The sequence below is a fragment of the Gossypium raimondii genome, chromosome 7 (genome assembly GCF_025698545.1).
Source record: "Gossypium raimondii isolate GPD5lz chromosome 7, ASM2569854v1, whole genome shotgun sequence".
NCBI lineage: Eukaryota > Viridiplantae > Streptophyta > Magnoliopsida > Malvales > Malvaceae > Gossypium > Gossypium raimondii.
In genome coordinates this window covers 20,462,717-20,479,115 of record NC_068571.1, presented here as the reverse complement: position 1 = coordinate 20,479,115, position 16,399 = coordinate 20,462,717, and the positions used below count along the sequence as shown (strand labels likewise).

Sequence of the window (16,399 nt, the reverse complement as noted above, 5' to 3'; positions counted from 1 at the left end):
CCCAAGTATCCTTATTATTCCAATGTGGCTCAACGGGCTAGTAAACAAATTATGTTCCATGAAAGTTCAGGTAAAAGCATAAATAGCAAATTCAGGTGAGTTATAAGAGTTAAGAACATATTATTTTATCAATTGAGAATCAACATTTCAGCAAGAGAAGAGTAAGTTATAATCATGAGTTATCTAAGTAAACAAGTAAGTGAACGAGTAAGAGATTAAGTAAAGAGGAAATTAGAGATCATGACACTTAAGTATATTTATTTGTATTAAATGTTGTTATTTATTTGCTTGTAAAGTTACTAAGCTTTATGTTTACTTCCTTTATTTTCCTTCTTTTATAGTATTGCAAAGCTAATTCGGGGATCTTAAAGACGTCAGAGAACACTCACACTATCAACAACAACAACTCAGTATTTTATGATGATCAATGTTTGAGCTATGGCATGTATAGGGACTTAGTCATTTTGAATGTATGTCCTTATGATATTGCTAAAGGATGATGTGTAAATATGTGATAATTTTTAGCTATTAAAATGGCTAAGTAAGAATATGTTTGGTATTATGAATGCCTAGGTGATAGTTTATACCTAGAAATTATGAAAGAGTAAAAATTTGCAATGAAACAGTTTTGGGACAGCAGCAGTGACGTGAATTTGAAAAATCACCAAGGATAGTATAAAATGAATTATAGAGTTAATGATATATAGAATTAAATCTTATCGAGTCTATTTTCATATAAAAATAACGGTGTGGGTAAAGAAATTTTATATTCTGAGATATTTGAATTTTAGTGAGACAGGGTCAGAATGGATTCTGAAGTCCACTGTTCTGAATTTAGAAAATCATTAAAAATTTTAAAGAAATAATTAGAAGTTATAATTTATATTTTTTTATTCCTTATTGAGTATATTTTCAGTAAAAACAAGTGATAGCACCATATGAAGTCTATAAAATGAGATAATTATTTTTTAGTGATGAGAGGTCAGGACTGTCGAACAGTGAAGCAGGGGATACTTTAAGTAATAAACTCTACTAATCGGCCAACCCAAAAATTCTGAAAATTTTATGGTAAGAAGGTATATGAGTCTAGTTTTATAGAAAATTTATGGATCTAAATTTTTAGTTTTTCAACTCGAGTTATAATTAATTTAGTGACTACTGCACAGGTGGACAGTTTTATTGTGAATAGTGAAATAAAGTATTTTTATTTGTTTAAGTAATCGGAAAATTTTTAATGTTCCCGGTTGGGAACCGAATCATTTTCGTTGCATGTTTTAGGTTCTCGAGAGTTTTAAGGACATATTGATTGAATGTGAGTGAATTAATTTTAAAAGCAGTTTTTATGCTCCGAACTAGTAAGTTAAGTCAGGTAATGCCTCGTACTCGACTCCGGAAACGGTCTCGGGTAAGGGGTGTTACAACAATAAAGAAGAAAATAAAAAAGATAGATGGAATAGATAACGCATGGCGTGTATAAGTCCTAAGAAGCCTTGGAAATAAGAAGAATCTACAACCCCCCTTCAAGTGGCTCTAATTTTCTCTCAAAGAAAGAAAACTTGGCAAGAAAAAGTTTGAAAATGATCCTCACAATCTGAAAAGATTGTTAAAACTCTTCTAAAAGAAAACCAAGAGAAATTCTTAAAAATAAAAACTCAAAGAGAATTTATTAATTCAAAAAAGAGAAGTTGAAAAATAATCAATTCCTTTCTTTGTGTACAATGTAAAGGCCTTTATATAGGCTAGCTAAATAAATCTAAATAAAAATCTTAAGTATACTAGAACTCTAATTAACCTAAACAAGTAGTTTTAAACTAAACTTTCTTGTTGACATAAAACTCCTAAATAACTTAAAATACATAATAATTATCAAGAAATTGAAATTAAAAAAATAATTAAATAATAAGAGCTGATAAATACAATATTGGACACATAAATAATAAAAATTAAGCCTAAAACCCAAACCCAATTTGATTTAAACTTGAATTAAAAGCTCGAAACTCATAATTCCCATCATAATCCCGTCTAGAAATTCTGCTTGTGTAGTCTTCACTAAAACAATCATAACTTGAGCTCTTGAACTCAAAATTGAGTGATTCAAAGTGCATTTCAAAGATAAAAGAGATATCTTCGAATGCCATGAGATATCTTAACCAAGAAATTCTTTGATCCCATCCAAAAATTTGTCACAAGTCTGCTTATTCCCTAAACATAAAAAATGGTAACTTCGGTGAATGGAATTTAATAAATTTCACCCATTTGAGAATGTATCATTCTTCATTTCCTCAAAAAGTTTCATCCTCACACATTGCCTTTGATCAAATATTAATTTGATTTGTTTAGCCTTTGATCTTATTGTTGGGACTTGAGATAGTGTAAGTCCATCACATCCATGGCTCTGAAATTATGACTTGAGACTCTCATCACCATACTCGATTAGTTAATCTGTACCCAAGATCAAATCAAAATCTTTGAAAGGCATGATTAATAAATCTACCAAAAATGCTAAACTTTGAAATTCTAATGGGCAATGTCTACTAACTTGGTAACCTAAAACCGTTTGACCCACAGGACTATATACAGACATGGCTACTTTCGACATTTTAGGTTTCAAAGTCCCAGATTTAACCGGATCAGAATCAATATACGAATGAGAAGAACCAGAGTCTATCAAAGCATAAACAAGTGCAGAGAATAGTATAAATATACATGTTACAACATCTGTAGCATCACCGTACTCTCGAGTTCAAACCACATTAGCTCGCGCTGGAGCTCGAGCCACTAAATGTTGTACCACAAATTCCTTTCCTGTTCTAGCATCACCTCTAGATGCTAAACCACCACGACTAATACCACAACCCCTAACTGAAGGTGTCGATCTCTGAGTAATAGTATGTACAACAATATCATCCCTCAGACACTCACGAGTGAAGTGATCTAGTGATCCGCATCGAAAACAGGCATTAGATAATTTCCACCATTTCCCCAATGTTTCTTTCCACAATGCTCACAACTTAGCACTTCAGGAACTCTAGCCAGGCCTTTTACACTACCAACTGAAACTGTCAGTTGACGATCTCGCATTTTGTTCGATGTAGTCGATCTTGTAGCGCTCTCCAAGGCTCAGGAGATTCTCTAGTTCGTTTAGTCATTGGATGCAAACTAGGGGTTTTAAATCGTTTTCCCATAACACGAGAAGGTTCAGATTTCTTATCCAATCCCATAGACTATTCAACCATATTTGCTCACTCAAAAAAATCAGCAAATTCCTTTATTTTCAATACCACCAACTATGTTTTGAGTTCATCACACAACCTGCGTTGAAAACATTTACAACTCGCCTCTTCGATTTGTATAAGCTCTAAAGCATATTTGCTAAGTCAAAGATATTCTCGCTCATAATCTATCATATATAGTTCTCCCTATTTCAACAAAAGGAATTCTTGTTTTCGGTCCTCCAAATATAGTTCCCGAACATACTTTTTCTAGAACTCTTACTGAAAGAAATCCCAATCAATAGAACCAGCAGGTAGGTGACGCGTAACAGTTTGTCGCCAGGTATAAGCTTCACCCTGTAAGAACGACACAATATAAGTAACACCCTCATAGGAATTACACTCTAGCTGTTGAAGTACTCGGGTTGTGGTATCTAGCCACATCTCGGCTGCTAATGGGTCAACCCCTTTAACTTCAGTGAATTCAGTTGCACCATACCTTTGCAAATCTTTAATCGAAGCTCGCCACACCATAAGTACAGGTACTACTGCTGGAGTAGCTCTTGCTACCCTCTAAAGGGTGTAAGCTATAACACGAAGCGTGTTTGAATAATTTTGACCCTCATTATCACTTCTATCAACCCTAGGTTGTTGAGCACCAGTTGAATCAATGCTCGGTGCTATTGATTTGACCCTATTTAAATTCTCAGTGGAGTGACCGCTACTATGTATATCTTGGTCAACTTCATTTCTTTATTTTCCCGACATTTTTTAACTATAAAATAGAGAGATTTATAATCAACATTCAAATCTCGACTCAGACTCGACTCAACTATGGTGTGTACCTCTAGACTCGATTCTGAGCTCGATTTAGTCTAAGAATTTGCTAAACCTGGCTCTAATACTAATAAATGTAACACCTCTTACACGGTTCAGTTGTTGAACCTAAGCAATAGGATGCTACGAACAAATACCAAACAATTACATCAAATTTATAATTTAAAATCTCAAACAAAAATCATTACTTCAAATATGTTCAAGTATAACATGTAATTCAATCATATTCGAGTTTATATTGAGCTGACAAAAGCTAAAATCCAACCCGGTATCATACAATGATCAGTTTGAAGAAAAAAAAGATGGAAAACAAATATGTAAATAGGGGTCACACGGTCGTGTCCTCTGACCATGTAAAAATGCTAAGACCGTGTGGAATGGAACATACGGCCGTGTAGGCAAGCTGTGCAACAGACTGTTGTTTTGTGGGGTTAGAGTTACACGGCCTTGCGAACAACCGTGTACACTCGCCAAGGTCATGTGGGTCAAAAGTGTAAATATTTTAAAAAATCTCACACGACAGTGTAGCAGACTATGGCCATGTGCACCAAAAATCATCCAAAACATGCAAACTACATAATCGTGCCATATACCCATTTATGGCACACGGTCGTATGCCAGGCCGTGCATTAGGTCGTGTCTACCTGTAGATACCTTCCACAACAAGCTTTTTAGCCTTAAATCACTTATACCACAAGCAACACTTTTTACCAAGTTCAACAATATGCTACAATTGGTACCTTAATCAAACAATTTAAGTTCACACATAACACCATATTCAAACAAATCAAAAATGCCATCCAAGGCACCTCAAAACAATTAATATAACATACATCATTTGACCATTTCTAATACCTAATAATAATGATTCCATTCAAGCATTCAAACACGCACAAAACTTTACCAAATCCATTCAAACCTAGCAGACACATGCCATTCATTTACTAGCATGCTTATAACATATTACCTATTCACCACATAAGCATTATAACTTACATACCTATATCATCAACAAAGATTACCAAATACCATGATCATTACCAAATTATAATTATATGCATATTCACATAACATTTAAATGCTAAATTCATCCAACACATAACATATACAGCCACAAAACTCTCCTAGGTACATGCCATGACCAAACCAAAATTATCACCAACTCTTGAGTCCAGGATTGCCACTGGATGCTGAAGTTGACGACTGAATCAAAGTACCTAACTTGCACACGAGAAACAAAACATACGCTTAGTATAACTCATAATCTGAATAGTAAAACATAACATAAATCATTTTAAATGCATAAGTTAACATGAATAATGAATTGCAATTAACATGTCATTTAAGCCATTCACATATTCTTTATTCAATCTAACAAATGTTACTATATAAATACATAGCAAACCACTTCACACGTCATTGGGCATTTCAATTTTAAATTCCATGTATTCATTGAGCATTTCTATCATTGTTCAACTCATTTCACCAATATACATTCAATTTCACATTTTTCTTTCATTACAAATATAATTGCCATCTTAATTTCCATAGTATGCATTTAAGATCATAGTCATTTTTAATTTAATTTGTTTCACATACCATAATTGCAATTCCCATTTTTGTTTCCCTATCAACATGACTTAGACTTGGACAGATATACGGATCCAACCAACACAATAATTTGGCACCCAGTACCTTTCGGATAAATTTGAAATAATAAATTGCGACCTGCATTGACCTGTAAAAATAAAAAAATAGTTGTGCCCAGCACTGGTCGGTACAACCGACAAATGGGGTGCCTAGCACTCCCCGACACGTAGTCGTAAAACCCTGAACTCTTTCTATCCTATGGCATGCTAATTATATTCGACCCTACCAAAACAATTAATAGGGTAACAAGTTTCTCGATTCAATTTATAAACCAATTATTCAATTATATATAACCAATTCATCAACCAATTAACCATACATATACTCAAATCAATATGATTCGTCTCCATACCAATTCAATTTAATATATAAACAATACATATTATTTTTACAACTATGCAATTTAATCCCTAATCACAACTAATTAATCAATCAAATCCATTCAATTCAATTTATCATTTCACAATTTTTTTCCCAAGAACTAACTCACCTTGAGATCTTACCATGCAACAATTCATAATGCAACAAGAAATTAATTAGTTTGGATTATAGAAACACAAACCGTAAACTTCGAGTTATTTATCGACAACTTTATCTTTTCCTTCCTTTTTTGAGGGATTTGGGTCGACGTTAGCTACGGATTAGAACAAACATAAAAAATTACCAATAAACAGCCAAATTCACATTCAATTTCAAATTTATGCAAAATTTTCATTTTATTCAATTTAGTCCTTAAAATCAAGACTAACATAATTTTCAAATTTAGCCTCAATCTTTCATGCCGATTACACTCTAGTCCTAATTGGACTTCCTAGTTTCCATTTCTATCACAAATTTTGAATTTATGCATTTTAGTCCCTATTAAACAAAACCATTAATTAACTTTACAATTTAGTCTTTTTTCAACTCTAAACTTAAAATCTATCAAATTAACACCTAAAGCTTCAAGTATTCAATCGTGGCAACATTCTCAATCTTTAACAATCCTAAAAATATATAGCATGGGTCAACTAACTTAAACTACCAAAATTCTGAAAACATAAAAATTATAAGAAAAAGACTAAATTGCACTAACCAATTTAAATATCAAAACCTTGAAACCCTTGCCGTTCGACTTCATTTCTTCTTCTTTGTTTAAGCTCAGTTTTTTGCATGAAATGATGAATGAAAAATTCTTTGGTGTTCCACTAACTTTATTTTATTTCAAATGGTTTAATTTTAACTTAATTTAATATTATTTTATACATTAATTAAACCAAATTTTAGTATAAACTCAATTAGAAATCGGACACTAAGGTCCTAAGGGCATAATTACTATATAAGCTCCTTACTTTGTATTCCTATTAAAGATTTCTTAAGAATTAAACTTTTGACACTTTTACGATTTAATTCTTATACTTTAATTAAGCACTAATTCGATAAAATTACTTGACCGAAATTTAATTCACTTTTAACATATCTCTATACATATTAAATGAAAATATTTACGAGTCTGACTTACTAAAACAGGGTTTCGAAATTATATCTTCCAACATCACTGACTTTCGAGTCGTTACAAAGAGTCGAAAAAAGGGAGAGAAATGTTGAAGAGTAGAGGAGGTTTTTCTCCCCTTATGGCCGGCTGGTAATGGAGAGAAAGATGAGATATTTTCTCATCTTTTAACATATTTTATTAACTTAAAATATTGTTTATTTGGTCAACAAGTCAAAGGGGTATTCACATGTGACAAAAATGCTATTTAATCACTTGGAATATAATTAAAAAGCTTCATTATCATCATCATCTCATCACCCAAAATTTCATAAACACACTTTTATTAATGTTATAAATGTTTAAAATACCTCTAATGGTAAATTTATCATTTTACCCTTAATCTCGTATTTTTATCCGATTAAGTCAATAACAATTCAATTAACTAAAATTGTTTTATAAAAGCTTCTCAATGATTTAAAATAACCTTAGTCCATCCGAAATTTAATTTCCTCGTATCGAAATTTTATTGGATTCTTCGGTATATCAATATACGGTAAATAATAATTTTTAGGGTGCTACATTTCATGCTATTAACTATTTTTGCAATTTTCCATATCATTATCCTTTTGTTTTATCACATACTATCTTTGGCAATCTATTAAGATAATTATATTTATTTAATTAAAAAACTTAGATTTTACTATTACTTTTATTATTATCACATAATAATACTAATAAATTTTATTTTAATATTATTTTAAAAATATAATTAATAATAAAATATATTCTTTTCCGTTTAATTTTTTTTCTAAATACATGTTTTTATATATTATAGATATATACATTATAGATACGATAATAAGTTGTAAATTCTAACACCATGTTTGGTTGGGTGTAATGGCTATCGTGGGCCCCACTCAATCCTTTGTTTGACGTAATCCCCAAAATCTACCGATTTCTATTCCCTTCCTTTTGGTCAGTTTAGGTCTTGCTTTAGTTTTATGCCCTGTTTTACCCTCCCGATTCACGCTTCTGTTTTACCCAAAATCCACCCTCTTCTGTTTCTTCCTTCTAGCTTTCTTCTCCACTCTCCTCGCCGTCTTCTCCTTCTCTTTTTTACCTCTCTTTGGCATCACAACGGGACTTAGAACACCGATCATAAAGCACCCTCCATCTCACGTTTTCCGTTCCTCTCCACCGGCGAAACTGGTGAAGTTTTTCTGTTGTGTCCATGGGAACCGATAAAGAAGATACAACCGTCTTCCTAGATCGTGCTTCTCGATCAACTAGAGGGAGAAGGTGAATCTTCAACCTAAATTAAGATAGGATTCCTATCACTTAATACGGTTCTTTCTTTTTTTCAAAAAAGATCTGTGTGTTTGTTTTTTTTCTCAATTTTTAGTTCATAAACGATCAAGAATACTTTTTTATTTTATTTTATTTTTACAGTGATTATGTTGAGATTTCCTATGAAATTCTCTTTTTATTTGCAAGGAATCTACAACTCTAGTGTGAATCAGGGAAGCATGCAGGTGTGGGAAGCTACCATCTAGTGTCCTGCTCCTTTAACAACCTCTGGCGTACCATTCGTGGGTGTGTTCTTCTTTTCGAGATTTTTTTCCCTTTTTGTGTGTTTTCATAGTTCTTTATTTGGTCTGTGAATGAAAAGGATGGAAATTTCTGGGTTTTTGATGCTTGGTAATTTAGGAAGCCTTTATTATAAACTTTTTGAGATATTTTTTTCTATTTATTTCAAGTTCTATGATTTGGATATTGGAATATATATTGCAAAAGAACCAAAGGAATCTTATTGAGCGAGATTCTCACCCATAAAAAAGTCAATTTTGATTCAATTCTAGCTTTAAAATTCAACAATTTTTCAGTACGATTTTAGTGGAAGTCGTGATATAGTAAGGTTCATAAGAGAAGTTCAATCTCATGGCTTATATGTTTGCCTTAGAATTGGACCTTTTATTGAAGTGCTATATTTCCTGGTACGTTTTATTTAGTTATTTATTTTTAAATGCATTTGGTTTGTTTTTGGAAATTTTGATATTCTTCACTTAAAACTGGAATAAGAATGAACTTTTAATCCTAACAGGATTTGTAGTTTTATATTTGTAATTCAACACTCGTTTTTCGGTATCAATTCATAGCAGAGTGTTAACTGGTGCAAAATTGTTGCTTTAGATGTTTATGTTTCTTTACTTTGTTATGCAAAGTTCTCATTTCTTTTGTTTGAAGTTTCAAATTGTCTGCATCTTTTTAAGTTTGTGAGTTTAGAAGATGGCAGCAGCTTTAGATTCTTTTGTTGACAGTCACTAAAATGCTTGGTTCTGAGGTTAGCAAAATTACATTATGTTATTGTTTAGCTATGTGATCTTTTTTTCAGCGTCTAGACTTGCAACTTTTATTTCTTTCCTGAAGTATTCATGGCTGGCCTTTGTTTGGTATATCTCCGGATAAGAGTTTGAAGATGTCTCAGAAAACTTAAAAAACTGAACATACTCGAGTACGAGTAGCATAGCTTGCAAATGTGACTCTATGGTACTCTTCTTTATATGTGTAGTTGGTGATGTTGAAATGGATGAGTCCTTAATATATTAGAAAGTTAATCGGTTACTACAATGTTTAGCTCTTTCTTAGTACTTTGAATTTGCCCATGTGTATAATGTGTCAACTGATGCTATTGGTGTAGAACTTTGAAGGCTAAAACTAAATTTTAAATGATTTCTTCCAGGAGTTGAATAAGATGAAATTAACTTGGTCCGGGCAATTTGCTGGAGCTTTATTTTTCTTTGTAGCTTAAGTTTTCTGTAAAATGATTCAAACTACCAGATATCATGTATCATCTGTTTTCACTTTTTAGAAAAGAACCCATTGGACAGTGTTTTCATTTATATTTCACCAGTCCCGTGTATTTAAGTTTTCACCAGTCCTGTCTGTTTAAGTTTACTGATTCTTGGATTACATTGATAATTTGATATCTAGATGCTATTAGTGAGCAATCATCAAATGGTTATTTGCTTATTGCTGCAAGTGGAGCACTGAATCAACAAAGAACAGGAGTAAGTGGAATTATTTGTCACCAGCTAAGCTGAGTTACTTTGACATTTCATTTTTTCTTTAAAGTAATTGTACCAAACACCCATATGCAACATATATCCAGAAATGTGTATAAGGATATGATCTTCTGAAAATCCTCTAATACATGAAAAATCTTAGAAAAACATTAAACATACGTTGCCTGCTTTTCCATTTCCATTGCTTACACCCGAGTCTGAATAAGCACATGTCAAGGATGTAGCTTTGCCCGTTGAGGATGTAAGTAATAAAGGCAAAAATGGGTTAAAAAATATTGGATTTGGGTTTCTTTTTGGCAATTTGTTTATTGTGCTTTTGTTTAGATGATGAGAAAGGAAAGTCAAGATGAATGAACAAGTTTGATTTTTATTTGATTGGTTTGTTATGTTCATGTTAGTCTGGTAAAAAGTCTTAAACTGGGTCTGAGGATTTAATTTGTGCTTCTTCTTTGCTGGAATTTACTTTTTTTTTATTTGAAAATTATTTTTTTGGTTGTTGAGAAAGGAAGGGAAACTAAATCATGATATATGTATATTTGTTTGGATAAATCATGATAGTTTGTTTTTTTGTTATGTTGTTTAACTTTGTTAGTTATTTGGAGCCAGAGCTGAAAACCCGAATCAAGAACTACTTTGAAGGGGATGAAGAGGCACTCCCTTCAGTTCTTGAAGCCATTTTGCGGAGAAAGTTGGCTGGGAAGCATGAAGAGACCGATGATGAATTGATGGATGAATTGGAGGTGCAACCACGAGACGATGTGGATGATGAAGAGTTCGAGTCAGATTTTGATAATTTGTACTCGACTGATGAAGAGATACTTGTAATACTTGCAATGTTTTTGATGAAATAAAGTGTGGATAGAAAAACTGTCAATACTTGCAATGTTTGTCCATAATGTTTGTAAATGAGAAATGACCCTAGTCTACTTCATTTCTCAAAGCCAATTGCTTGCGATTGCATGTAAATGTCACTAGAAAGCTGTTGCTAAGGCTTAAGAATCTATTTTATGAGTCAGTGTTGGTTGTTTCAAGTTCACTTTAATGTCACTCTGTTTACTGCTTTCTAGTTTAACTTTTGTATGGTAAGTGATTTGTATACTAGTTGTTTCTCTTGAATATGCATGCGAACTTACATATTAGTAGTTACAAACATGATTTGCTGCTTGATAATGAGATAGATCTTTTTTTCATAGTTTACCATGGTTGTTTTATGCCTATATGATTGTTCATAGAAAATTTTTTTGGAAGAAGCCTATGCTTGACATTTGTTTAATCCATGTTTTCTTAGCAAGTATCTACATTATTAATCTATATTATATAGTATTATATATTATGATTTTATTAAATTCATATAAGAATATTTAATATTAAGAATTTTATTAAATTATATATTTTATTAAATTATATTTAATAATAATTATGTTAAATTATATTTTATAGTATTATATATTATGATTTTAGAAAATTCATATAAGAATATTTAATATTAAAAATTTTATTAAATTATATATTTTTATTAAATTATAGTTAATAATAATTATGTTAAAATATGATAAAATTATTTATTATTTATATTAATAATCTTATTAAAATTTAATAACAATAACAATAATATCTACCTAAAAAAAATTTTACTAAGGGTATTCTAGTCATTTTAGTTTTTTTCCTTATGCTATTACACATTTATTTTATTCAACCAAACACAAGAATACCATTACGCCTATATTCCATTCCATTCAACCAAACAAAAGAATTATCTATTACGCATCTATTTCATTACGCATCTATTCCATTACACCTCTATTCCATTACAGCGAACCAAACATGCTCTAAATTAGTTACACCGGTACGCCCCTCCTACTGGGTGGGAACATTTTGACCCACTAAAGGCGCCCTCTACTACCCCTATACAGTAGACACAGCAATCCTTACATTCATGTTGTGTTAATATTTTTTTCGTGTCAATTAAAATATTTTGTATTTGGATAAAATATGCTGTTAGTATTTATATTTTGATAAAATTTGAGATTTAATTTCTATATTTAAAATAAAAATTAAATTATTTTTATTTTTATTTAAAAATTTTGATACAATCATTAAAAACATAATTATTTTCTGTTAAAATTTATTAACTTGACCACACTGTCTACGACTGGATTAAAAATTTTAAATTAAAAAGGTAGGAGACTGAATATTTCCCTTACTAAATCTCAAATTCTACAGAAGTAGAGGGACTAACATGGTATTTTAACCTTTATATTTATAGAACTTTTGACAAATGTTATTTAGATTTGAGCACTGCTCATATGGTTGTAGCTGAATACGATGGTTTACTTACTTTCTGGCAATAGCAGTGTATGCTAACGTCTTGTATTCAAATATTCACAGAACCACCAGAGTTAAAATCAAGATGCCAACAACAAATTGCCTCATGTTAAGGTTTAGTAATTGTTGCTCGATAATCTTTTCGTGCAACACTTCTTGAGCTAATCCGGCTTCCTGATTCTCGAATGCAGTAAATCTTGCAGTAGTAATGACTAATGATACGGTCCAAGGGAGAAATGAGTGAAACTAAGTTTATTATGATCAGGGAAAATGTAGTACATCAAGAAAAGCACAACCTTGATTCAGTGCACCCTCTCCTATGATTTCATCAGTGGAAATGTACATGTATTATAACAGAGAAGGTTCTTTTCTTTTTTAATTATATATATACACGAGGGTCGGGTCAAGATGTACAGTCACACCCTCGAGGTAGTAAATAGCACCTCTGGAAGGTAAAAACGTCGAGTAAAAGCTAACCCATGATTTTTAGTCTATTGATTCTCACTGTCTAGGATGGTGATATAGAATAGACACAAAGTTTAACAGGCATACCTGCTTCCCGCGTAGAAGGCAAGCATCATGCAGATGGAACTTTGGCAGGTGTGCAAGATGCAGCCCTATGTTGGATGCGGTTCATGCTGAGTTCCATGCTTCTTTGAACCATATCTTCCAGTAACCTCTTGGCAGTTTCAGCGGCTTTATCAGCTCCATCGGCACGGGTAGCAATATCATACACGATTTTCTCCAGAACTGAGGAAGCCAATTTCTTTTCCTGAGGTGAATCTCTGAGCAAATCCAAGAGAGTCCGAGCTCTTTCTTGAGCTATGCTTGTGCCTTCTACAGTCAGTCGTAAAAGCCCAGGGATTGCACCTTCTTTAAGAATGAGTTCCCGATATTTTTCTCGGCAGCTCTGGCACAAAGAAAGCAAAGCTCCAACAGCATGCTGCGTGCTGATAAGAGAGCCATCTTCGACAGTCTCCACGAGGGTTAAAATCCCACCATCTGAATCACAGATCGCAACTCGCCCTTCTTCGGACATAGAAAGGATTTCAAGCAGGGCAGTTGCTTTTTCAGCAAACTTGGAATATTTCTTGCATTCTTTCAGGAGGTTGATAAGTGGGGAAACGGCTTTGGCATCGAGAATAGGTGTTGAGTTCTCTTTGCAGGTAGATAGATTGTGTAAGGCAGTGACAGCATCGACTCTTCCTTGAACACTGCCCAAGCTAAGGATTTGAACCAGAAGGGGTGCAGCTCCAGAGGCTGCAATTGTTGGTTTGTTAGGTGCAGCAGCCGAGAGTGTTAATATTGCTGCTGTGGCTAGCTCTCTCAAACCACTGTTTTGCAATTTGAGAAGCTCAACAAGAGGAGGGACAGCCCCTGCTGTCACGATATTGACCTTGTTTCTGATAAATAAACAAACACATCACGCAATTGTACAATAACAATTCAATTAACCAATGAAAGAAAAGGAAGGTGGTGAGAGTAAAAAGTACCATACCGCATACAACTACATGAAAGTAAATGATTCAATCAAAACATTCTGGAAACTAGTATCCTTTTAAACAACATTTCTTATTCTTGCATAACAATCATCACAGAACACAGTCTATTACCTAGGAACATAGTGGTCAGAGAGAGAACACACAGACACACTAAATTTAAGCAACCATATACAGAGATTTGCATTGCATCAAGAAGCCAGCTTTCCTATAGATTCTCATCCAAAATATCCATTTCAACATTAGAACCTATACAACCACAAAAAACAAAGAGCTAGACTTAACATGAGCCAATCCCCTCAATTAACCTCTTTGCTTGGACAAAGGCCAAATGGATATGCAATAAAATCCAACAAAAATCAGCCAACACAATCATCAAAACAACATCCCATGGTCCATTTTTCTCGACATTTGTCATATAATAGAAACCTAAGTGAGTTTGCTCAAAGAACCGGAACAATCCAAACCCTATACCTCGTCATTAACTTCTATACAACTACAACAATAAATTGCAGAAAGAAACCAAAACCCCATCAAAAAGTTGAAACTTTAAAATAAACCCAAACATGGATCTATGTTTAAAAGGAGAAAGAAAAAGTAGATGGAAAGAATTAGAAACCTTTCATTTCTAACAGCAAGGTTAAGGAGAGCAAGAAGGGAGGCTTCACGTGCATCAAGATTAGGAGACAAGAGCATAAAAACTAGAGGCTGAATAACACCGGCAGAAGCAAACTTTGAACGTGTCTTAACAGATGATTTCCTAACAACTTTTCTTATATCTCTAGCAGCTTCAATCTTGGCCTGAAGATCTCCAGTTATGAGTTTCTCAGAGAGTTCCAGAATAAGGATTTGTTTCTGGTGATTCCAAGTCTCCTCTTCTTGGTCTTTTCTGGCGGCACTTGCGGTGGTCGTTGGGGTTGCCGGTGGTGTCTCCTCCTCCTCCTGGTCACGACCCATTTCTCCTTTTTGGATTTCTCTTTTTTCCCAAAGCAGTGAAGCTCAGCAGCTGCGGTTCACTAATAGACAGGGTTTGGTGTCTTGGTTTTCTGCCCTTTTTATCTTTGGATTTTGTTCTTGGGTCTATCTTTTGTCCTAAAAACCCAACAAACAATGACAAAAGCAAAACTCCAAATACACAAAATCAAAAGAATAAACATAAAAACTATAATTATATGTACTCAATTTTAATTATTACATCTTATTATATAAGTGCAAGCTTTTTGCTTTTTTCCTTTTCCTTTCATTTTCATAATGATTTAATTACTTAACTTGGGAGAAAGAGTTTGTGAGTTAGGAGAATAGATTTAAAGGGATTTTTCTCTTTGAAGGAAAGAAAAAAAGGAATACTTGTTTTGCTTTTTCCCTATACTGATAAGTATAACACAAAACTACTGTATTTCTATATAATAATGGTTAACCGAAACAGAAATTTTTGAGTGGTTAATATCCTTTTCTTGTATTATTTTGTTTTTTATAAAAATAGATAAAATAATCATATTAATTTAACAAAATTCAACGGATTTTTACGAACAATTACAAATTTTCATTTCGTCAAAAGTCACATTGACGATGCGATCAATTTTTATGTTCTATTCTCTAGGAAAATATTCAAATTCCATGACCCATTTTATTTTGTTTTTTAATGTTGTTTAATAAAACAACAAAAATCATTTTCTTTTAGCTTAGTAATGTAACCTAAATTTTCTGTCCTAAAGTTAGTTGAGGGTCTAATTTAATATATTTTTAACTTAAAAATATTTTTTCCAATTCTATTCTAAAGTTAAGAAATAAAAAGTCTAATCTAATTTCATTATTTCCTTTCTTTCAAATATCTAAAATACTTTTTATACGAAATAAATAATTTTAATGAAAAGTTCTTTTTTTTTAATATTTTGCGTCGTTTTTCTTTCTCTTGGTTGAACCCTAATGTCTCTTCTTCCTCTTTTCAACCACATGATCAACAACTAACCTTAGTCTCAACGGCCATGTGCCATCTTCTTCTTCTCTTTTCACATCCTTTCTTCTTTTGTTGGCTCGTTTCTTCCTTCTTTTTAGTTATGTTTTTCTTTGCTCTTATTATTATTGTTTTTTGTTCTGTGCGTGGTGGGTTTGGTGCATGTCACTAATCTTATAACGTTCCAAAACTTTTGATGTTAGAAGGGTTTAGATAATTAAAAGGTGTAAATTAATAGTACTTATAGTAAGAAGGTACTTAATTGGTAAGGTAAGTGGAAATTAATTGAGTCATTGGCAAATAATATGTTAAGTATGATGTTCAAAATGTTACTTAGATGTAAAACATATATGAACTTTATGAAA

At 32.5% G+C, this 16,399-nt stretch overlaps 1 protein-coding gene and 1 long non-coding RNA gene across 2 annotated transcripts; one reads left to right on the top strand and one right to left on the bottom strand.

The window, feature by feature from the left end:
• The first annotated feature begins 8,129 nt into the window (after positions 1–8,129).
• Positions 8,130–11,319, top strand: LOC128042587 (uncharacterized). The gene is made up of 4 exons (XR_008198039.1): positions 8,130–8,472; positions 8,668–8,766; positions 10,165–10,241; positions 10,849–11,319. It is a non-coding gene; the product is annotated as an uncharacterized LOC128042587 (long non-coding RNA).
• A 1,499-nt stretch (positions 11,320–12,818) lies between these two features.
• On the bottom strand, positions 12,819–15,172 carry LOC105799581 (U-box domain-containing protein 15). The gene is made up of 2 exons (XM_012630221.2): positions 14,700–15,172; positions 12,819–13,984 (listed from the first exon to the last, which is right to left on the bottom strand). Exons 1-2 carry the CDS (start codon positions 15,035–15,037, stop codon positions 13,159–13,161), a joined length of 1,164 nt encoding a protein of 387 aa, XP_012485675.1. The 5' UTR covers positions 15,038–15,172; the 3' UTR covers positions 12,819–13,158.
• Positions 15,173–16,399: the final 1,227 nt, after the last annotated feature.